At 52.3% G+C, this 23,047-nt stretch overlaps 7 protein-coding genes across 7 annotated transcripts; 3 read left to right on the plus strand and 4 right to left on the minus strand.

The window, feature by feature from the left end:
* Positions 1–362: 362 nt before the first annotated feature.
* N7446_001396 (uncharacterized protein) lies at positions 363–1,938 on the minus strand (the record flags this gene model as incomplete). Its single annotated transcript, XM_058510145.1, has 2 exons — positions 363–751; positions 801–1,938. The coding sequence occupies 2 exons, from the start codon at positions 1,936–1,938 to the stop codon at positions 363–365; spliced, it is 1,527 nt and encodes a 508-aa protein (XP_058375681.1).
* A 2,091-nt stretch (positions 1,939–4,029) lies between these two features.
* On the minus strand, positions 4,030–5,834 carry N7446_001397 (misato family protein). Its single transcript, XM_058510146.1, has 5 exons — positions 5,716–5,834; positions 5,465–5,667; positions 4,967–5,405; positions 4,383–4,897; positions 4,030–4,308 (listed from the first exon to the last, which is right to left on the minus strand). The coding sequence occupies exons 1-5, from the start codon at positions 5,785–5,787 to the stop codon at positions 4,047–4,049; spliced, it is 1,491 nt and encodes a 496-aa protein (XP_058375682.1). The 5' UTR covers positions 5,788–5,834; the 3' UTR covers positions 4,030–4,046.
* A 301-nt stretch (positions 5,835–6,135) lies between these two features.
* On the plus strand, positions 6,136–8,394 carry N7446_001398 (uncharacterized protein; the record flags this gene model as incomplete). Its single annotated transcript, XM_058510147.1, has 1 exon — positions 6,136–8,394. The coding sequence occupies one exon, from the start codon at positions 6,136–6,138 to the stop codon at positions 8,392–8,394; it is 2,259 nt and encodes a 752-aa protein (XP_058375683.1).
* Positions 8,395–8,984: 590 nt separating this feature from the next.
* On the minus strand, positions 8,985–11,204 carry N7446_001399 (uncharacterized protein; the record flags this gene model as incomplete). The annotated part of the gene is made up of 6 exons (XM_058510148.1): positions 11,054–11,204; positions 10,945–10,979; positions 10,816–10,885; positions 10,593–10,760; positions 10,207–10,534; positions 8,985–10,112 (listed from the first exon to the last, which is right to left on the minus strand). Exons 1-6 carry the CDS (start codon positions 11,158–11,160, stop codon positions 8,985–8,987), a joined length of 1,836 nt encoding a protein of 611 aa, XP_058375684.1. The 5' UTR covers positions 11,161–11,204.
* Positions 11,205–11,758: 554 nt separating this feature from the next.
* N7446_001400 (EXPERA domain-containing protein) lies at positions 11,759–12,595 on the plus strand (the record flags this gene model as incomplete). Its single annotated transcript, XM_058510149.1, has 4 exons — positions 11,759–11,963; positions 12,018–12,181; positions 12,230–12,461; positions 12,516–12,595. The coding sequence occupies 4 exons, from the start codon at positions 11,759–11,761 to the stop codon at positions 12,593–12,595; spliced, it is 681 nt and encodes a 226-aa protein (XP_058375685.1).
* Positions 12,596–13,266: 671 nt separating this feature from the next.
* Positions 13,267–18,427, plus strand: N7446_001401 (uncharacterized protein; the record flags this gene model as incomplete). The annotated part of the gene is made up of 3 exons (XM_058510150.1): positions 13,267–17,322; positions 17,382–17,740; positions 17,794–18,427. 3 exons carry the CDS (start codon positions 13,267–13,269, stop codon positions 18,425–18,427), a joined length of 5,049 nt encoding a protein of 1,682 aa, XP_058375686.1.
* Positions 18,428–19,980: 1,553 nt separating this feature from the next.
* N7446_001402 (DEAD/DEAH box helicase) lies at positions 19,981–22,953 on the minus strand (the record flags this gene model as incomplete). Its single annotated transcript, XM_058510151.1, has 2 exons — positions 19,981–22,606; positions 22,688–22,953. The coding sequence occupies 2 exons, from the start codon at positions 22,951–22,953 to the stop codon at positions 19,981–19,983; spliced, it is 2,892 nt and encodes a 963-aa protein (XP_058375687.1).
* Between the last annotated feature and the right edge of the window lie 94 nt (positions 22,954–23,047).

Consider the following 23,047-nt stretch of genomic DNA (forward strand, 5'->3'; position numbering starts at 1 on the left):
TAAGTGCCCTAATTCGACAGGGCTGAGTGGGCGTCATGTTTGAAGTTATTACAGGATATTGCGAGGAGTAATGTAATTACTGAAATAAATATCAGTTGACTAATGTATGTATGACTATATTAGGGTTCCATAATCATGGATAAGGAGCGTCAGTCGTCAACCCATTAATAACTGTCCTGCCAGATTACTCGTGTAAATTAGAATAAAAACTCAAGCATCTTCCAAGACCGGATATCCAGAATACGAATTTTTTTTTTTTAGTCTTTTCATGATCTCTTTTTGGAAAAAATTAGTCTGTCCAATCTCCATTGAGCAGAGAGATGATGTATCTCTTAAGGCAGGTTGGCTATATTGGTGGCCGCTTAGAGCAGAGCGAACAGAACGGCTAGACCAGGCATGAAGGCCACAATAGACTTCTGGAACTGAGCCGGAGCACTGTTGAAAGCAGGAGAGGAAGAAGCAGGAGGAGCGGATGTGGAAGAAGTGACGGGGATGGACGACGACTCCACAGGAGCGGGGCTAGTTCCGGTGGGCTCAACGCCGGAGGGCTGAGGAGCAGGGGAGGTAGCCTTGGGTGGGACCACAACGGGAGTAGTAGGCTCAACAGCAGGAGTCGTGGGGACAGCCGGGGGAGTTGTGGGCTGGGTGCAGCCCTCAGTGCAGGTGAAGACAGAGGTAACGGTGACAGTACTAGTCTGGGTCACAGGGTGAGTGTAGGTCGAGGAGCCGCTGGAGACGGTAGACCAGGTCACTGATATCATTAGCAATTGTCTCTGTATATTCGTTGGGGGTTCACATACCAGGGCAAGTGGTAGTAGTGTAGGTGGTAGTCACGACCACAGGAGGGGGAGTGACAGTGGAGGTCTCGCAGGGAGTTGTAGTGGCGGGAGGAGCGGTAGGGGTGTCGGTCTCGCAGGGAGTAGAAGATGCGGGAGGAGGAGTAGGAGTCTCGGTCTCGCAGGGAGTAGACGATGCGGGAGGAGGAGTGGGCGTGTCAGTCTCACAGGGAGTAGAAGACGCCGGGGGAGGAGTGGGCGTGTCGGTATCGCAGGGAGTAGACGACGCGGGAGGAGGAGTGGGCGTGTCAGTCTCACAGGGAGTAGACGACGCCGGGGGAGGAGTGGGCGTGTCGGTCTCGCAGGGAGTAGACGACGCCGGGGGAGGAGTGGGCGTGTCGGTCTCGCAGGGAGTAGACGACGCCGGGGGAGGAGTGGGCGTGTCGGTCTCACAGGGAGTAGACGACGCCGGGGGAGGAGTGGGCGTGTCGGTCTCACAGGGAGTAGACGACGCCGGGGGAGGAGTGGGCGTGTCGGTCTCACAGGGAGTAGACGACGCCGGGGGAGAAGTGGGCGTGTCGGTCTCGCAGGGAGTAGACGACGCCGGGGGAGGAGTGGGCGTGTCGGTCTCGCAGGGAGTAGACGACGCCGGGGGAGGAGTGGGCGTGTCGGTCTCACAGGGAGTAGAAGACGCCGGGGGAGGAGTGGGCGTGTCGGTCTCGCAGGGAGTAGACGACGCCGGGGGAGGAGTGGGCGTGTCAGTCTCACAAGGAGTAGAAGACGCCGGGGGAGGAGTGGGCGTATCAGTCTCACAAGGAGTAGATGTCTCGACCGGAGGAGTGGGAGTATCAGTCTCACACGGGGTGGAGGTGGGAGTGACAACCGGCGGAGGCGTAGGAGTATCAGTCTCGCATGGAGTCGAGGTCTCAACGGGCGGAGGGGTCTCTGTCTCGCATGGAGTAGTCTCCGGGTTGCCGCCGTGGTCACCGTCGCCGCCGTGGTCACCGTCACCACCGTGACCCCACCAGTCACCACCGCCGCCGTGCTCCTCACCACCACCGCCGCGGATGGCAATGCGAGCCTCACCAGCACCTCTGGGTGTGATGACCATACCGGATGCGAGAGTCGCGGCGTAGAGCAGAACGATTGGAGCGCCCCGCATCTTGGCTAGCAAACGAGTGTTGATATAAAAGTAGGGCTCGTTTATAGATAGGGCTGAAAGGACCCTTGAAACGAAAGACGATAGGAACCGTAGCGAGAGAGTTCCTAAACGGGAAATATATGGAATCGAAATCGTTTCAGAAGTGAACTAGGACGATGAGGGGAGGCGTGGGTTAATTTATGCCCTCTGGGTTGGTCCTCCCAAGAGCCCAATCTGGTGCAGGAGGATCAGGATTGCCAACCCTGATTGCCTGACTCACTTAGACTCCGCTTCCCGGCCATTTCCCTGGTATGAGCCGACGGTACAACAGCACTAAAAACAGACCAGAATGGAAATAAAAAGTGGCGCCTGATCTTGGAAAGCCAACCAAACCTAGCATGAACGATCGGTATCAAGCGGTCAACCCGCGTATTTTCCAGCGCAGAGGCTGGGCCATGATGTAGGGTATAGTACTGCCGCATGCAAGAAGGAGCTAGCGCATGTACACGGGCCAGGTTGACTAGACGACAGGTACTGGGGTTGAACCAATAAACAGTTGACTCGGTCTCAGAGATGGCATCTGGTTCGTCAACAGTCGACCAGGGTCGAAATGGCAAAAGGCAAAGACGTTCAGAGCCCGACGCTTAAGCGGAACAGAAGTCGTTGCAGATTAGACCTTGGCGAAGCGATGTGTAGCTCTGCGATTGACAGTCATGGTACCCATGTTCGGCAAGGTGCCCGATGCGGGCCTCTCAGATTTATCCTTTCATTCACATTTTTACTTCCCTTCTTGGCTATACCGAGTGAAAAGAGAGACATGATGATGCTGGGATCCATCCAGTTCCATGGTCAATCCAGGAACCCTTTTCCACATCCTAAGAATAACCTGGAGCTCGGTCCTGTTCTCCATGTGTCAAGATAAGAAATGTGTGGGGAAACCTCGCAAATGAGAGTGGACATTGGAGACTCGTTCCAAGGGACATTGACCACGCTTTACCGAATCGAATTCAATTGTAAAGAAACGACCCATCGCAGGGTGCGGGAAAGACACGGAACTTTGTGATTGCTGTGCATTGGTCTGGACTTGCCCTGTGTGCAGGATCCACGGTGGGTCGAAAAGAAATTACCGATCGGAGCTGATGTGGAAATGATATTCAATCAAGAGAAATGTACTCATTGCAGGCTTGCAAAGATAACTTGGAAGTGGAATTCAAGTGTGCCTGAGCGGGACAGATGGTGACGTTACATGACTGCCGAGCATGCAGGGGAGTGGACTTGGAGTGGAATTCCCCTGTGGGTTTTTTGCCATCAAGTTCTCCGTCAGGTGATGTCAGCGCCTCTCTTTCTCTCTTTTTACTATATTTGTGTATTTCTTTATTTTCTCTTTATTAGTATTTTATTTCTATATTCTTCGGTTCAATATTCTATGTCTTCTCATTTCACTTGACTTTGAGAACCATGAATGTCTCGGAACTCGTGATACTGTCCTGAAGTACAACGCACTCCGTACTATTGTTGGGAATTGTCAATGGGACTGATGATCCCAAAAAGAAACACATTACATGTACAGAGTACATAATAAGTTATGGCGGGTACTACTGTATTGCCAGCCTCCTCACTATATCCCTGCTCGTACATGCGTCGAAAACTCATAAGTTACCGTCAAGCCTCCCCAATATACCTATGTACATGCAAGTACATGTATACCCGAGAGGGGACCCGTCAGACGGCAAATGCGGGGGGTCACATTCCCAGGGCAACAATTGTGTCTTGGATATTGAGATGTCTTAAACTCTGCCGCCACATGTTGGGGTTTACATACGCTAACCATTATTATCTGCGGCGAATAATGATTCTCGGGAGGCTGGTCCGGGATTGTCGTATTTCCGTAATGGTCAACGCCACGGATACCTCCCCCAGTATCCAACCCACAGATAACGGGCGTAGACACTAAATTTGGAGTAATATGGTCCACAAGCCATCTATGCTAGGTCCAGTCCTGAGCAATGGGGCAAATTGAGGGGAGAAAATGTGGAAATAATGGCCTAGTCGGCCGAAGCCGGCTATACCCTGGCATTGATTTAATTGCGATGATATCAACACTGGTCATGCACCAGAACAGGTTGGACTCAATCGTCCTCATCATCCGAGCCACTACTCCACCCGGTCTCGTAGAATTCTCGAATCTCACCGAGCCCGTTGATCATGTCTTCCCGCTCATCAACCGAGACCATGCGAGCGGCAGTTGCCGAAAGGGCCTTGATTCTCTGGGCTGTACGGGTCGAAGCGGTCAATGCGGAAAAAACGTCGATGCCAGTACATGCTTTGGGAGTGGGGAACATGTCGTGTGGGAAGCTGTCAAGTATAGGTAGACTAAGTGGCGTATGGTAACTGGGTATATACAGTGTGAGTCTCTCCTGGCTGAGACAATGACTGGGAATGCGAAGGTGCCAAAAAAAACTTACCTTTGGAGCATGGGCTCGGAGTTGTAGAGCCTGAGTTTCCTGACGTGCCCCATATCCCTCTCGTCCGCGGGCTCGCCCTGTCGTTCCGGTTCATTTCCACGAGTTACCTGGACTTGATTGAAGATGTGGGCGCCCTGGTGGTGCTCGCCGTCATAGGCGAAGTCAATGTCGAATTCAGTTTGGGCTTTAGTCGATCCTTCTTCATTGGATGACCTTTTATTATGACCGTCATTGATTTTATTGATGGAGGTTTGCAACTCGAAGATGGTGTGTGTGCCATCCTCACCCGCCAGGGAGGCCTCGAAATGCTGGTACGGCCGCAGTCGGGAGGGCAGCGTGACCGTCTCGATGGCCGAAGCGATCAAGGCCGTCTTCTGCCATTCTGATTGGCGATCCACATTGAGGTAGCTGGGAAGTTTATGGGGTAGGTCAATGATTGGGGCGTAGAGTGATGCCTGTGGTGAGATCGAGTAAAGCGACCTGGCCTTGTTCGTATCATTCTTGAACTGGTGATGCTATTCAAAGTTCGAAACTTAGCCAACCAACTCATTGACTCCTTGAAACGGCACTCTTGTGTTACTTACCCTCTGCATCCTGGTGCCATCCTCGATAGCCCAAACCCAGATACTCTTCTTTCCGTATTCGTCCTTCAGTCTCTCGATATACCGGGCCGCAAATCCACCCCAGGCATCATCTGACCCGGAGAACAATTGCAGTGCTCGTAATTGATCACACTCCTCAAGGAGAGGTCTCACATCACGGTCGATCAGGTCATGCTCTTTGTCGAGGGTATGAAACAGCTCTTCTCCGACGTTCCAATCCTCGAAAGGCATAGTCTGGGAGTTCAGCTCGTATTCGTTCAGCTGAACTATAGACCGTGGGTGGTAGAATACTCGGTTGTAGTCCGACCAGTAGCGTACAGACTCCGAGGTTAGACGAGGAGCTTGAGTACCCAGATCCAAGCTTTTCTGATAATCACTGGGCTGAATTGGAGTTTGTCTTTGAACAATCTCTGGACCATCCCTGTCAAGGGTTAGCTTTGGTTGCTTCACCCATACGTTTCATCCATTGGTACATCATACCATAGACCTTGACCGGCATTAGAGTCTTCGGTAAGTTCGTAAAGTGCATTGTATCTACGCAAGGTACCGAATCCACCTTTGAGATCGTAGATTACTGTCCGAGGAGTGTAAGTCTCAGAGCTATCAGCGCCGATACCTGGTCGGAAATGAACGTCATGGTCGACATTGGACTCTTCGCCCTCATTGTATGTAAAGTATGATTCCTGATATACATTAGACCGAAGTTGGGCACCGACTGAGAAAGACATTACCTGTAAGTTCCAGAAGTGTGTCGCAAGATAGTTGGCCCGCTGGCCTAGCTGAAGAGTAACAATTTCATGCATCTTTAAGCAAGCAATGAACACTGTCCAGGATAGCCCGTCTGTAAATTTTGATATTGGCAATGCAAGTCTTCAACGGCGCACAGACATGACGATGATGCGCTAGACCCGATGTGGGTGAGGGGCGCACGTGAGGGACTAACTTCCTTGGGGAAGGCGTTCCTTGTCACCACAGCAACAATCACATGACCATCCAAAGAGGGCAATAAACATCTTTGTGTGGGTGCGTCACTTCTTGAAACTCCACAGTGATTTTCCCCGTGGCATAACCCGTATTCTCTCATTCCTGTGATGCTCCTTTGACACTGTGATCTTCATCGACTGGATCTATAAACTGTCACAGCATCTGCGATGGAGTCTCCGACGCGTCTTGCCCCGAGTCCCTCAAAGGTCCTCCATCCGGTGTCGCCGGAACGCATGAATCAACAAACCATACCCGCCTCGCCCTCGCTACCAGCGGACCTCCTCACACTACACCACAAAAACGCCAGAGGCGTCTCAGAAGTCCAAGCCAAAGTGGCTTTCCTAAACGGTCTATCGCGGGGCGCTAGCCCTGGCGGTTCGTCCGCTGCCAACAATGCCGCCATTCAAAGGGCTATTCTCGGCCGCGAGGAGGCCGAGTCAGCTCTAGCCACCGCACAAGAAGAACTATCCGAAGCTGAATCACGAGAACGCCGAATTAGCGAACGCCTCGAATCATTACTAGAGGAGTTACACGGAACGAAAGAACGCCAGGGCCATGAACGATCTATTTTCGAAAAAGAAATTCGCAAGGCCCGCAAAGAAGCCTTCCGGGCTGGATCGACTTTGGTGAAACTTCAGGAAGAACTGAAGCATTCAAAGTCGGAAGTCAAAGCACTCAAGGACGAAGTGACAGCAGAACGGGAGTCCAAGGAAAAAGCCAAGCAGGAGGCATTCGAACGTGCTTACGCACTCGCTGGTCTCACCGAGGAACTCGAAGTTCTCAAAGGGAAACTCCGCTCTCTGGAAACAGACAATCATTCTAGCAACCTGGAAGTCCGCGCCCATGAGATTCGGAGAGAAGACTTCGATAGAATGTCATTGGCAGAGGGCGACCTCGCCTTTTTAACTACACCGCGGAGACCTAAACGTGTCGCTGCAGGCTCCGTCCGATCCCCCGCCCTTGAACAAGAAGAAGACGAAGCGGAAGCTACACCTCCCAAGCGCCCGCGTTTGTCAGACGTTGCGATTAAGAATGAAAGACCTGCCTCTGAGGCGGGTCCCGTCGAAGTCGACGAGGATGTCTTAGAAGAAATGAAGGAGGACCTTGTATTCGAGCGCCGCCGCAGGGTTGCCGCAGAAGAAATGGTGCACTTCTTGAACATCGAATGCCAATTCGAACGCTGCTCTTGCCGCATTGCTGAGAGTCAAGGTCGTCGCTACATCTACGACCGGGATTACTATGACCGGTTCCAGAAGCCGGAGATTGAGGCTGTCGAGGCTGCTCATGCTGAAGCCGCTCGTGTCAAGGCTGCTGAAGCTGCGCAGGTCGAGGCTGCTAGAATTGAGACTATTGAGGCTGCGCAAGCCGAGATCGCTCGTCTCAAGGCTGCTGAAGCTGCTCGAGCTGAGGCTGCTCGCATCCAAGTCGCTGAGGCTGCCCAGGCGGAGAAGGCCCGAACTTCTGCTGCTGCTGCAGCTGCCCAGGCGGAAGCGGCTCGAATTGAGGCCGCCGAGAAAGCAACGGCCCGGGCCGTCCGCGAGGCCACTCCTCAGCGAAACAACGCTGAGCCTAGCATCGATCAGGTTATCTCTCCACAGCCTCCTGTGCATGAAGAACGAAGTCGTACCCCCCTCGCTGAGCCACCTACTCCACCGGTCCACCAACACTTCGAGCCTGCCGTAAAGGTTGAGTCCACGGAGCCTCCAAAGATGCCGATGCCCGAGGAGCCTATGATTACATTCTCACCCGAGACTGGCACATTCAAGGCATTCCCATCGCCCCTTCGAGACAACGTCAGACCGCCGCGATTTGATTCCACGCCCGACCTTCCCCAGCCGCAGGAAGATTCCCACGAAGAGAACATTGACCCCACGGCATCGGCCCCTAACGTCGAGACTTTCACCCCATCTGGAGAGCCCGCCCCTATGAGAATGCCCCGTGCTGCTCCCTCGAATACATCCCATAATCACTCGGCAGCACCCCCACCTGCGGAAGCCAGACCGCCACGCAGGGTTGAAAGAGACGCGCATGGGCATCGCTCGAACGCACCTTTGCCCTCGGAAGCTAGGGCTGGGAGACGCGTCGAAAGAGAGCAGCCTCAACCCTACCCTATGCCCACAAAGAGAGCTCCTCTCCGTCAAGAGACACAGCCCCAGCGCACCTCTCACCCCGGCGTCCCCGACACCCCTATCAACCGGGAAGAGGCTCTCGCCCAGATCAGAGCTCGACGAGGCCGTGCTCGCAGCCAGCAACGATCAGTCAGTGCCACCGAGGCCAGTCGTGCAGCTCGAACTTTCGCCGGCACAAACCCGAGTGCCACTCGGGGACCTCGACGTCTCCCCAACCTCCGGCCCGATTCAAAAACAGAAAACGATGTTGGCGAACGTCGAGATATGAGTGCTCCTGTTCGGATGTTCCGACGTTAATGATGTCCTGCTAGCGTTGGTCCAGGATGCGTAGTTATGTCTTTCTTCACTTTTGCATTGTCTGCCGGTGCTTCTCGTTTCCAATACCCCCGGCGCTGCATAATTTGCTTCTGTTTCATTTGCATGGCGATTGGAAACAATCTCTTTTCTTGTTTTCTTTGTTTTTGGTCTTTATTTGGATGACTTATGTTTGGTTCACGAGTCTCACTATACTTCACATGGATTGATTACCTTTCTCTATCACTTCCTCCCCTTTCCTCGATGCATTTTCGGCTTGGGTGTCTATCTTTTTTTATCTTTCCTATGTGGCATTTCTCTTCTTGTGAATACTTCTCAACTCTAGACTATTCGGGTTATCAATCTATTCTCTGTCATGAACATTACTTCACTCCCCTCAAAGATCGCCTCACCGCGAGTCATTTCACAGCTCGAAGTCCACACACGTTGCTGTGCATGTTGGCCTAGAGGATGCCAGCATGGTTTATCCCTTACGAACGATATCTACAACCAACCAACAGCCCATCAACAAAATAAATATATAAAATCAAGATAAAGGCACGGGTATATTCAAACATAGAGAGCCAGCTCATCTACAAAACCGAAATACCACAGCAACGAATCCTAGCACTATCAACTCTGGCCGCACGACCCCACCACAAAGAAAGCAACTCTTCAACAAAGATGCGATCCGCAGCACTCCAAACATCAAGCCCCATCTCCGCCATATCCGCAACATTAATCGTAACAAGCTCAGCGACATCGCGATCTTCATAACCGGCTCGAGACCCAGCCTGTGAAGACGTATACGCACCAGATCGCTGGCGCAGGAGTGGGCTATGTCCATCGTCGCCATGGATGGATTGGCGCGATATGGAGAGTGATAGGTCTGTATCATCATCTGCGGGATCCTCGATGTATGGGGCATCATTGTACGAAGCGTCGACTTCGTCGCCGCGGACCTCGCTGTCGTTGCGGGCGATTGCGCCGGCTAGTGTTACGAAGATTTGGGAGGTTAGACGGCGGAAGTATGCCACCAGGGCGACTTCTGCCGGTTGTTGGGCTGGGTCTTCTGGATTGAAAGAGCGACGCGTGGCAGAGGGGTGGGCAAGAGATTCGACGCTGGCGAGGAGGCGGGTGTCTTGTTCTATTTGCTGCTCCTCTTCTTCCTCTGACAGGCCGTCGCGGTTCTCGCCTGCGGACGCCCACCAGATGAACGAAGTGTAGGCGAGTCTTGTCCAGGAGAGGGGTTCGACGACGGGGCTGGAGGAGTAGGTTGAGTCTGCATCTGAGGAATCTTCTGGGTCTGAATCTGGGGATGTGGGTCTATTGGAGAATTGGCGAATACCACGGCGGAGCATGGAGAAGCGGCGGGCGTCGCGCTGGGTTGCTTTCAGGGGGATTTGTTGGGACTGATTCGGTTTTGGGCCTGTTGCGTGGACCAGGGAGATTTTGGGGAAGGTTCGCTCGCTGGCGTGTTGCGTGTAAGGTGCGGGGAGGGTGATGAGGACGTCGAAGAGGTCCGGTTTCATAGTTAGGACTGTGTCTGTTGAGCAGGCAATCCAGCTTGGGTCCGTTTCCAGGTCTACGATGCTTCGGGAGGGGTCGAAAGAGGATAGGTAGGGGATGTCGTGGATGCCGACGTTGAAGAGGGGGCGTGGGCGGAGAGGTGGGATACGATCTGAGGGGGAGGAGCTCGAGGAGGGAGTTCGGTAACGAGGCTAAGAGAGATAGGTCATATACTGATGCTGGTTAGCAATTGGTTGGGTGTTATGAAGCCCGTGAAAGCTTACCATAGTTGCATGCAGTATGCACAGGAGCCTCGCCCATGAAGAGGATGCGCTTGCGCAGCAAAGCTGCTCTGTACAGAGGGAAGATCAAGGGTCCGAAGCAGTCCATAAGACCAGGAAGCGACGAAGCAGGGTGGAATGGCGTCAGGGCCGGTCTGAACGTCTCCAGCACCATTGCATCGCTAAAGGCACGGGTGCGATTGGGGTTATCCGGCCGCTCGCCGGGGCGGAATCGGAGACTGGAGGGCGAGTCCATGGGGGAGTCGGGGGCTGAAGAGTCAGGCCCTCCTATCCGATATGACTCCCAATAGTCAGACATCGGCTGCATGTCCTCCATGTTCGCAGCGTATTTCCTATCAAGCATCTGTGTCAGTTGGGATTCCCATCCGCCGGGTGTCTGGAGATACGAACTGTGTCAGCTCCTTGAGCTTTGGAGCGTGTCGCCAACTCTTGCCCAATCTCCCTGTGCTGAGGGGGACGAGCACCCCGATCGCGAACATCTTCGCATTGCGTTCGGCCTCCGTGGCGGGATAGTTGAGGAACGCGCTGATACCGGCATACTGTTCATGGACGAAGTACCTGGAGCGCGTCAGCAGGAGAGGACAAATAAACTGTAGGAGATCTTGAGACATACACCAGGTCCTCTGTCACATTGTGTAGTCCCGATGGCAGTGATTTGTATTCCACCACCCCTTCAACCTCAACTATTCACGGGACAAGTCAGTCATGCGCGTCGACGTCGGTTAGATAGTTCATTGCTTACCTCCAGGGGCAGTTCGTTTCCACGAGACCACATATCTATTGTCGCAGCTGGTTAGCGATGGGTTCCTGAGCTATACAGCTGTGATCCCCAGGGGAGGAGTAAGAAATACCCGGTCCTAATGTCGAAGCTGATCACAAACAGGGCGGCGATGCCCGGGGGTGACTCCATGGAGGAACGGTGGACATCAATGCTCAAGGGCCTAGATTCAGAAGTCATTGTGAGGGAGAATCATAGACAGCGACTCCCTTTAAGAGGTCGGGGAATCACGGTAATGAGTTGAGGGGTGAATCTCGTAAGGTCCTTGGCTATGTTACGCGCCTGAGGCAGCAACTCGGATCTATACTTTGCCATTTTGTGATCGCCAGACCTTTTCATTATGGTTTGGTTTGTGACTATAGAGCAGAGGATAATCGTTGAATATAGGAACAATTGAAGCGAATGGGGGAGAGTTCAGTTTTCAACCTTGTTTCAGTAATTCAGTCTAACACCGAGCCGTAACTATATATAAACTTATATAGTTAACTTGGCCATATTGATGAATATGTTACCACACCACCTTTACAGCTTACAGAGAATAGTCGAAAGACAGATAGCCTCAATGCCAATTTTCGCATAGTTCTCTTGATCACACCAATATTCTCACCTTACCTGGACAATATGTGAATGAGGTTGTTGATCCCCACTGCCTCCACCGCCCAGCCAAGGAAACATTTCGACGTCTTGTTGCCCGTTGACTTTTCTATGTTTATATTGGGATCTATCTACCTCGAGTCACTTGTTCAGATCTGGCTATCATCGTGTTAACTCTGGCACAATGCCTGACAGCTCCTCTCACCCCTATTTCCCCCTTGATGCCAACATTGTGGGTTACGAGCCCAACCAAACACCGCTTCTGGAGCTCCTCTTCTCCGCTGGTGGAGCTTGTACTATTCTCCTCGGTGTGACTTTTGCGTTGGCCAGCTATGTACGACCGACACTACGCTTGGCAGATCGAATCGCCATCCTGTGGTTTGTGCTCTGTAAGAAGCCAATTGTGAGAGCCCCAGAAGAATGAACACTGACAATAGGGTTAGCCGGAACATTGCATTGTTTCTTCGAGGGCTATTTCATGGTCCACCATGACCACATGGCGTCTGTCCAAGACCTATTCGGGCAACTATGGAAAGAATATGCCCTGTCCGATTCTCGATATATGACCTCGGACACGTTGGTCCTCTGCATGGAGACCATGACGGTGGTAAGTGGACTAGACCAACACGACGATTCACCGCTGATTCAACTCAAGCTTCTGTGGGGACCCCTGTGCTTTGCTGTTGCATACTTGACCGCAACCAGGCATTCCCTGCGCCACCCAATCCAGGTCATTGTGTGCATGAGCCATCTCTACGGCGACACGCTGTACTATGCGACCAGTCTGTTTGACCATGCCCATGGACGACCGTATTGTCGACCGGAGCCGTATTATTTCTGGCTGTATTATTTCTTTATGAATTTCATTTGGATCGTGGTCCCGTCCTGTATGTTGTGCAGCTCCGGACCGTTATTCCCGTGTTGAGTGCTGACTTTCATAGACTACCTGTATAGCAGCATCACCACCATTTCGGCTGCCCTGAAGCGACAAGAACGGTCAGAAGAATATAAGACTAAGTAGCTCCTCTTTCGTCATAGCTTATATTGCGGAGGCGCCCTGTGGAGCAGGTTTGGGCCAGAACAGCGGCGCAATAGAATAATTGTCAATTATTGTTATTTAAAAAAAGAGGAAGAGAGGGATGGAATGACAGTGGGAGGTCCAAGCAATGGAGTAATTTAAGTATATAGAGAGAGATACAAATAGAAAAGAGCGAGAAGAGAGAATAGTACAGGTACAAAGGAATAGTAACAACTACTGAGGCATTACCGTATGACGTTGCAGGATGGACCACCTGACGCGCAATCAATTTCCCATAACTTCCGAGTGATCTCCTCTTGTGATCGAAGATCGAGTCAGACCTGAGAGCTATCAAGTGCAAATCCTTGCGTGCTATAGGGTATGGCGATTGGGCACTCGGCATAGATCACCGTTTCCCAGCAACCAAGTTAGTGCGGGAGAGGGGCTTATCGAGTCAGCCCCAACTTTGTTTATGATCCCTGAAGGCTTTGAGATCGTCAAATGTTTGATTTTCAATAATCCTAGACTGATCGGAGACTTAGCGGGTCAGGTTTCCTTCAGGTTTCCTCTGTGGTGAGTAAACAGTGACGTCGGGATGTCAACAAACCGCGTTTCGGGTACGCAACGAAACACGAACTTTTGCTGAATGGCCTTTCTCTCCGCAACAGATACCGATGCCGTCTCCTGCGACACCCAAACGCCCCTCCAACAGTGGAGGTACCGCAAAAGTCAAGCCACTCGACATCGGAGAGCCGCTGGGCGTCCACGACACAAACACCGTTCGCTCCCGAGTACGAAAATGGCAGCAACAAGGCGGCGGAGTGATCACGATCGATGACGTCTGCGCGAACGAAGATGAAAATGCCACGAAGACCAAACCGAAGCCAGCCAAAGCCAAGGCAGAAAAGCTGGAGCGACCGAACAAGGACAATCCCCCCGCGCTAAGGAAGCGCAGCCACAGCACGCCGCGCAAACGAGTGGTGAGCGACGAGCACTGGAAAAAGACACGGAATCGAGCTTCGACGCAATCCTCGTCGCGCAACCTACCTCCCCCCAAGCGCATATCCGAATACACCACGAATGATGGACAGCCGAGATCTTCGCGATCGAGACGCAACGACAGCGAGGACGAGCGAGAGAAGGGCCAAGACGCCCCTCGATCCTCGAAGCGGAGCTCTGGGGCGGGCCCCAGATCCCAGGTTCGGGACTCGAAGTCCAGCACTCGCAATGTTGATACAATCACCGAGAGCGACTATGAGACAGACCACGGCAAGCCCGGGGCGCCCTCGGAACTCTCGGACAGGCATAGAAATCGATCGCCTCCTCCCGAGGATGTATGGGCAGCGAGTGAAGCGGACTTCTCTGAGTTGTCAAAGAGACGTGCTCGTGGTGCTCCAAAGCCGCCAAAAGGAGGTATATTCGCGCATATGATCGACGAGTCCAAGAAGATGTTTGGAAAGCCTGAGCCAGAGCAGCCTAGACCTACGCCTACTCCGACGACGGGCCGTGGAGCCAAGATCGAGGCGTGGCTATCTGAGACACCAGACCCCTTTCTGGACGAAGTCGAGAACAAGAGTGATTTGCCAGCCCCCTTGGATCTAAAATCAGGCCGAGCAAGGCGGTCCAAGAGACTCGCAGATGGGGAACTACACACTGGCACCGATTCTGAACCATCAGTGATTAGCGAATCTCGGCCGAAGAGCGCTGTGAGCCGATACTCCAAAGGAAAGGAGAGCATCTGTTCAACAGACAAGCCGTCCAAGTCAGGAGAGCTTGATAGAGGCGACGAATCGAACCGATCAAGCATAGACAAGAGCTCGAAGTCCTCGGCCAAGAGCAAAGAAGAGAAGCCGGTACAGGACAAGCCATATGAGGAAAGCATCGCACCCTCGGAGTCCGAAACCCAGCCCTTTTCCGAAGACTCTGAAGTTTCAGGCCATAATGCACCTGTGCCACTTGGCCGCAGCAAGCCTTTCCCCAGCACCGGCTACCATCGACTATCGACGATTGCCTCGGTCGAAACTCTCAGCGCTACTCTTACAGATGGTACTGCACCCGCGCCAAAGAAGGCAACGACTGAAAAGCGCCAGTCGAAGATTGCTGAGGAAGCAGAAGAAGCAGAGAAGGAAGATCAATTTGATCCTGAATCCCTCCCTGTGGTCTCGTCACAGTTGAAACGAAGGCTCACAACCCACAATGATCTTATGTCTGTCCTATCAATTTCGACATCCCGAAGGGGAAGCACTCGATCTAATCGCAGTATCCGTACCAACAAAAGCCGACTGGCTCACGCGACGGTTGATGATCTGCTTCAAGAGCTCGTGGGCGATGAGACGAAGTATATGCGAGAGCTGAAGACATTGGTCGGTGGTGTCATCCCAGTACTCCTGACTTGCGTACTCTCTCGATCCGACTCGGCCATTGCCGCAGGTCTATTCCGCCCTTCTCTGGACCCTCAAGATGATGTGAACTTCTCGAAACCCATTGTCAACATGGGCGTTGCGATTGAGCGCCTGAAGAATCTGCACAAACGGATTCCTCAAGACAATGCGGATGCATTGCTTACCTGGGCGCAAGGTGCTCAGAGAGTCTACCGCGAGTACTTGAAGGCATGGCGACTTGGGTTCAAGGATGTTATTGTCAATCTCGCTCCACTTGAAGAGGATGAGGCCTCTCAAAATGCGGACACGAAGAGTCTGGACGAAGGCCTGGAGCGAGACGAGAATGGCGATATCATCGATAGCGATGGAGAAAAGGTCGATGTCGCCTACCTCTTGAAGAGACCTCTAGTGCGACTCAAGTACTTGGCCAAGAGCTTCAAGGGGATTAATGTGCTGGAACCATCCACCAAGGCCGAGGAAATGGCCACCGCCTATCAGAGTCTTGTTTACGATGCCCGGAAACGTGTTCGAGATGAAAGAGCGAGATTGGAAGATGATTCCGCTGCTAGTATCGATCCAACCCGAACTAGAGACCCCATGACCTTGGGTGTCCTTCGGGGTATAACTGTTGATCAGACTCGTCGTGTCCGGGCTCGTGATTTCTTCAATCTATCTCTATACCACTCGAGTGGTCAGCTGGTGGACTGCCGGGCTGAGCTCTTGTACCGAGACAACACTCCGAGCAAAGGACCTGGAGGTGATCTACTCATTTGCGAGATCGATCACTCTGATCGCTGGCTGCTTTTCCCTCCCATGGATGTGCGATGTGTCTCAGCTCGCAGGGGAGAATCTAGACACGAGATCGTGCTTATGCTGCGCAGTGCACCCGAGGACGCCACCAAGTACTGGCAAGAACTGATCTCACTTCGCATCGACGAAGAAGAAGTCGGAGCTGAGTGGATCCAATTGCTTGGTTCGGACCCTATCCCCCCATCAATTTGTCGAAGCCAAAGCTTCATCAGCAGAGCCAAGCAGAACAGGGCCCGCAAGCCTACTGCCCATGGCTCTCCCCCTAGGGCACATCCCAGTGACGTTGATGTTCCGATTGGCGAGAAGGCCACTGGGAGACGGCGCTCATTGACTACAAAGGAACACTTCTCTGAGCCCAGTACTGTCAGCTCTGCTATTGACGCAAGAAGCTCTATGTATTCCACAGCCACCCGGGAGACTGACTATACCACTGGAGGATCAGAGTTGCCAGCAAAGCCATCCCGGCCTGACCTACCTCTTCTTCCTTCCACAGACCCCCGGAACTCGCCTATTAGCCCCGACAAGTCTTCCACAGGACTCAAGCGATCCAAGGCTAAGAGACTTTCACGCTATGGCGAAAGCCCGGCTTCGGAGACTGTATCCCCACACACCGTTGTATCTGACAAGCCGGATGACAGCACCATTGTGACTTTACCAGCAGTAGCTACACCGACACCAAGCACGCCAACGGCTACTACACCAACAACGGGCAGATTCTATGGTGGCGAGAAGTCCGACTTTGCGGACGCGGGTTCTCCAAGAGGAAAGCCATCCAGAATTCCCCAGAAGACCCCGCAAAAGTCCCCGCAGAAGACGCCTGCTAGAGAATCGCCCGAACCTGAATCACCAAGGGTATCATCTGTGCCCTCGGCAGTTCTTCCTCTGATCCCCAAGATCCGAACGCCCAGTAGCCAGACGCATCTGTCTACTCCCACGAGCGTTGACGACGAGGAGGAAGACTATCCCCCGCTGGATGCTCTTCCAGAGCGCGAAGTCCCGGAAACGCCGACAAAATCCAAGAGGAAGAAGTCCCGCAGGAGGCCCAAGTCCTCCGATGACAGTCCTCCGCCTCCACCGCCTCATCGATCACCTAGCCCTTCCACTGGCAAGCGTTCGAGCGCTCCAGTCCTCACTTCCAGTAGCGGTGGGCTCAAGCGTCGTGGATCTTCTCCCCTGAAGCACGAGTATGAGCCTTCGACCGCTTCGGACTACACGGAAACTGATTCAGACGCGTCGACTGTCCGACACTACACCTACTCATCATCGGAGTACTCTCGATCCGCCAGATCATCTGATTCGGAGGACGACTACTCATCGGTGTCCGACGAAGATGAAGATTACCAAGATACTCCCAAGGCTAGAGTGGCCGAATCAACTCTCGATGGCAGTTCTCTCTCGCCTTCCAACTCTGCGTCACAAGGTGGCTACCGTGCTGTGCCACTGCAGCCAACAAAGACATCGAAAACAATTGCGGGTGTCTTTGCTTGGTCCGACAAAGGAAGCTGGGAGACTGTACTTCCTGACGACTGCGACATTATTGTCAGTCCTGGTCTGATTGAAGCCTTCAAGATGGGATCTGATCCCAATTCATCATCAAGACCACTCATTTCTCTCGAACTTACACCACTCGTTCCTATTCGCCGTGGCACTGCCATCGACATCAGCATCCGCTCTCCCCCACTGAGCGGTCCAAGATCACATCCAGTAATAACATTATGTTCCGCTCGCGCAGTCCCGAAGACTGCGATACCCTCTACGGCCTCATCAACCAAGCAAGAATCAACAATCCAACCTACATCGCCCTCCAGAACGCCCGCGGGCCATTTAATGGCCACCCTGTTGCATCCTTCGAGCCCGCCACAAAATCCAGCGGAGGCCTCTTCGGCTGGCCCCGCCGCAGAAAGAGTTACCGCGCCTCAAGCTCCCCCGCTCCCTGGCCGAAGGATCCGAAAGCAGCGTAGGAACCATGAGCAGCGCCTTCTCCGCATTGAAGCGCTTCGGCGCCGGCAGCAAGATGTTCAACATCTCCCGCTCAACCATCGAATCCCGCAACGGCCGCGAAGGCAGCATCCATTCCGGCTCCGGCGATTCCGGCACAAACCCATCTCCTAACTCGGGCATCGGCCGCATAGCGGCAGCAATCAAGGGTGCTGACGGCATCGGCCTCTCAAACGCCAAGATCCGCCTATACGCCCGCGAATCCGCCTCTAAATGGCGCGATATGGGCGCCGCCCGCATGACCATCATGCCCGCTCCACCCAAGAACACCTCTCGCCCCGGCACAGCAGTCAGCGGCCGCAGCGATAGCAGTTTGCAGAGAGGTGATACAGACGGCACGAGTAGCAGCTCACCACCCGCCTCAGGTGCAGCCTCTCCACGCCGTGGCATTGAGACAGAGAAGCGTATTGTCATCCGTGGCAAGACTCGCGGTGAGACATTATTAGATGTCTGTCTAGGCGAAAACGCCTTTGAGCGCATTGCTCGTACGGGTATTGCCGTTTCAATTCGCGAAGAGAATGAAGACGGGTCCGTGGCTAAGAAGGGCGGTGTCGCTACGGGCTCTGGCAAGATTTACATGATCCAAATGAAGAGTGAAGCTGAGGCGGCTTATACCTTTGGGCTTGTTGGTAAGCTCAGGTATTAGCTACTGGAGCTTATGAGTGTATGTGTGAACGAGGGATAGATGTGAATATGGACATGGACATGGATATGGTTATGTATTTGGGTGGTGTATTGTGATTGTGCTGGCTGGCCTTTGTCTTTCTTTTAACCTCTCCTTTCTCTCTTTTTCTTTTCTGTCACTCATGTATATCGTCAGTCACTTAATGGCTCCTATCTTTTATAAATATTATATCTTCCCGTCTGTGGATCTTTCTCAGATATACTTTCGTAGCACGCTGTTTACATTGTGCAATTCTATTCGGTCAACTGTATATGGACTTCTCTCATTGATCGAAGAACATTGCTAACACTACGCGGCGTTTCGTGTACCTCCATATGTAGGAAAGCTTATATCGGAGAATAAATTTGTTCAAAACGAATACCCACGTTGTTGTAACTGGATCTACATCGATACATGGAGTATCATGGGAGCAAGCAATGATAGTCTAGATCAACTCCGAAAAACATTCAAATATAGTTTGAGGCTCTTGGAAATAAGGTTCGGGAAAGAACCAAAGAGTGCGGGGCAGTGCCTACCTTTATCAAGCGACTTCTCTAGGCTATGATCAGTAACGGGGGCCAGGATCTACAGTGCCAATTTAGTTGCTTTCACCCAAGTAGCGAATCTCTTGGATATAGCCCGAAAGCTGTTTTGTGATACGGGCTTTGGCCGCGACATCCAAAAGAGTCCCAGGCGCCATAGAGCATTTTGCCTTCAATATAGCTCATAAAGATATAGGTGTCATACAGGCCTTTGTAGAGGGGGACCACGATTAACGGGGCCATGGTATAAGAAAGCGAATACCATAGGGACGGGAACCCCTGTGTTCTCTGCAACATAAACCATGTTTTTGGCCTCGATGAAGTCGATATGAGTACCAAACTTGACGACGACGCCAGGTGATATCTTAACAATGCTGATATCGTGGGTAAAGTCCCGATTGTTTCCACTTTTCAAGCTCCGTGATAGTCTCGGGGGATGGGAAGCAAAGCCCAGTCGAAGGTAATGTATAGTCAGCTGAGGCTCGGAAGTGGGAGGGTGAGGAACGCTCAAGTCCGGTTCTACAACCGGTGTTACTGCCTAACACGGGTGCCTAAGCCCATTTTACCTATTGTCTATATACTTCTTAATCACGTTGAACTTCACCCAAATGTCCAAAAGCTGTCTCAAGAAAGCTAAGACCTCCTGATTCATATTTACATGTGTCTGGCATCTGAACAATGTGTTTGTAACGCTCATCACAACCGATGCTGGAGATCCCCCTTGTATACTTGACTTTATCGTTCTATAAGATATACAGGACAAGTCTTATATTGACTCGGATGGATCAAAACGCCTTTGGATTTGTTATTGTCTCTAGATTGCAGAGAGCCCAAGGAAATACCCAGACAGTAAGTATACTGTTGACTGTAGATAGTTCTATTGATGTATATGAGTATCTGTATATCCAGGTACATAAGTAATCTAGACGGAGATCAGCAATAACAAGACGCCAATGCCGATGACCATGCCACCCCATCCCACCGAACCCAACATTATGTACTCATCTCCGCACCACTAGTCTTCTTGAACACATACCCAATCATGTTACACTCATCCTTAAGTAAAGAGACAAGCACATCATCATCAACAGCAGCCTCGAGATCCTCGTCGACACCAGCAGCACCAGCTTCACCGGAAAGAAGAGATGGATCGATATGCGAGTACTGCGCCAGAGACTGATGCATCTTATCTTTCTGGCTCCGGGATTTATCAGTCCCCTTCTTGCCCTTAGCAGTTCCCTTCCAGGCCCGATCTCGGATTGCCCTTTCCTGCTTTTCCATATCAACCTTGGAAGCTTTGATAAGGGTCATCGGATCTGGCAAGTCGTCCGAATTATAATCCTCATCAGACAGAGGCTCTGAAAGCTCAGACAGCTCAGAACCATCACCATCACCGGTGGCAGGAGTGGCAGCACCAGAAGAAGATCCAGAAGCAGGGGTCAGCCCCGTCCCACCACAAGCACAACCCAACAAGTCGTGAGTCTGACACCCACTTTCCTCATCAAGACGGAACAAATCTTTCAGTTCCGCTGCAGAGAACTGCGCAACACTGTTATTCTTGTCTTGCATCACACTATCCGCAAGACCCAACTTCGTCACCTGTCTTTGCCAGATCTTTTCTTCGAGACTACCCTTCAGCAGAACACGATAGATCCGACAAGGCCGTTTCTGGCCATCACGGTGGATCCGAGCCATGGCCTGGATATCCGTTGCGGGATTCCAGTCAACGTCGAAGAGAATCAGGCGGCTTGCGCCAATGAGGTTGAGACCTGTACCGCCTGCCTTTGCTGAGAGGAGGAATGCGAAACAGGAACTCGCGGGGAGACGGTTGAACTCGTCGACTAGGCCTTGGCGCTTTTGGGCGGGCGTGCTTCCGTCTAGGCGGAGGTAAGGGAGGCCCAGAGAGGACAAGAGGGTGGAGAGGAGTGTGAGCGTTGATGTGTAGTTTGAGACCAGGACGATTTTCTCGTCTGTGGTATTGCGCATGCTGTCGAGGAGTTGGTCTAAGACGCGGATTTTCGCGCTAGAAGAAGGAGAGAGGTGTCGGTGCAGGTTTGGGGGGATAGATTCAAGTAGGGTGGCGATTGTTTCGTTCGGCGAGTTGTCTTTGTTTTTGGCTGTTAACAGGGACGGGCTGTTACACAGTTTCTTGAGGATGGTAATCAGTTTCAGGGCACTTTCGGTATTTCCCATAGCGGATTGGAAGATTGGAGAGGCGAGGACACTCTTGTAGATGGTTGCTTGAGGCCGCGTTGGTTTGCAGAACAAGACATATTCCATCTTCGGCGGGAGGTATTTGGCGAGGATGTCTGCTGTTCGGCGGAGCATGAATTTCGAAGTGAGTTCCCTCAGCTCCTCGCCTCTCGATTCTCCCTTCTCGATCTCTTTGTTTGTCGCCTCCGGCTGCCGACTTCGAACGATTGGCGTTTCAAATTCTTTGATAAAGGACTTGAAATTGCCTAGAATGCCCGGATTGACCAGATCCACGGCTGCAAAGAATTCCCTCAGGTCGTTCTGGATTGGCGTGCCAGACAGAATGACTCTCTTTGCTGCATTGAGCGACTGGATCGCCTGACCACTCTTGTTCTGCAACGTCTTCAGTCTGTGACCTTCATCGGCAATGATGATATCAATTCCAGAGCTATTGGCCAAAGCCTCCTGCACCGTCCTCAGTTTCTCATACCCGACAATCATGATACTGTAAGCCCGCCCTTTAGTAAAATCGGTCAAACGTTTCTGCTTGTCATCGAAGACAAAGACACCAATGCGCTCATTGCCCAACCACTTGCGGAACTCCTTTCGCCAGTTATTGATCAAAGTAACCGGACAAACAATCAAAGCCTTCTTAATGACAGGCGCATCCTCAAAGACAGGATTCTGCTTAAGCAAAGTCCAAAGCAGCGTAATAGTCTGCAAAGTCTTGCCCAATCCCATATCATCAGCAAGGATAGCGCCTTCGCCATTGAAAGACCTCATTCCCATAACACACTCATACAAAAACTGGACACCCTCGCGCTGATGCGGCCGTAGATTTTTACACAGAATCGGATCAACAACAACATCAACAACTTGTCTCCCCTTGGGCACTGACTTCGGCCGTGGCATAACCAACGCCCCAGGTGCCTTGGGATCATGACGCGGAATGACCTTCCCAGCAACCTTTGGAACAACCGTATTCTCAAGCAACGGCTTCTTGTACGCCGAAAATGCCGCAGGTGCGTTCCCCGGGTTCGCAGAGGGATTAGTTACCAATGCCAGCGAACGCTTGAGAGACTGAGTCCGCTCAGCGGCAGTCGGAATTGCTTTCTGCGCCTGAGTTTTCTTCCGTGCAGGAAGCGCTTCTTTCTTCGTCGCCACGGGTGTAGGCGCCGGCGCCGGGCCCGGTTTGCTGCTTTTTAGGAACACTCTACTAGAGAGGTATTCCGAGCGGGGAATCTCGGAATCAACCTCGACTTCTTTGCCAGAAATGGAAAGCGTTGTTCCTGGCTCCAGTCTGGATTCGTGCATTTTGTGTCCCATCTCTTTTCCGGCTACGTCTCGTAGGTAGACGAACCCTCCACGCGCGGAGAGAATCCCATCTCCATCCCATGTTTTATGCTTTTTGGCAGTTGGTTTCCGCCTGCTTCTGTTAGCTGAATTCGGTATTGGGGCTTGGCCCTGTGGGGTGGTGGCCATGACTTGACGTCGGTCCAGGACCTACCAAAGAACATTGAAATATTTCTCGTCTGTTGAGTCATCATTGAGCGATTCCACCGAGGATGATGTTGAACTATTTGTCCCTTTATTGTTGACTTGTACGAGTGGCTTCCGGCTGGCTAGCGGTGTTGATTTCGCGTCTGGGTCGGGTGTGGGTTCGTCGCTGAGCAAGCGGGGCTTTTTGGCGGGAGGAACGGAATCATCGATGTTCTCGGTCGAGGATGGGACTGGATTCCTAATCAAAGGAGACTTGAAGGGTTTGAACACCATGGTTGTGCTGGTCTTTGTGAAGATTGTGTTGGGTCAACGCGAAAGTCGCGGGACGCGTGATCACGTGCCACATTAATAGATCATTCGGATTGCA

Source organism: Penicillium canescens (genome assembly GCF_028828765.1).
Source record: "Penicillium canescens strain IBT 15451 chromosome Unknown utg000002l_segment0_segment0, whole genome shotgun sequence".
NCBI lineage: Eukaryota > Fungi > Ascomycota > Eurotiomycetes > Eurotiales > Aspergillaceae > Penicillium > Penicillium canescens.

What these genes read in the sequence shown, in the direction of transcription:
- N7446_001397 (XM_058510146.1), bottom strand. Translation starts at nt 5,787, where the DNA reads ATGCATGAAATTGTTACTCTTCAGCTAGGCCAGCGGGCCAACTATCTT. An exon ending in ATGGCACCAGGATGCAGAGG is followed by an intron (nt 4,898 to 4,966) that starts GTAAGTAACACA and finishes AACTTTGAATAG; the next exon opens with CATCACCAGTTCAAGAATGA. An exon ending in TCCGAGCCCATGCTCCAAAG is followed by an intron (nt 4,309 to 4,382) that starts GTAAGTTTTTTT and finishes GTATATACCCAG; the next exon opens with TTACCATACGCCACTTAGTC.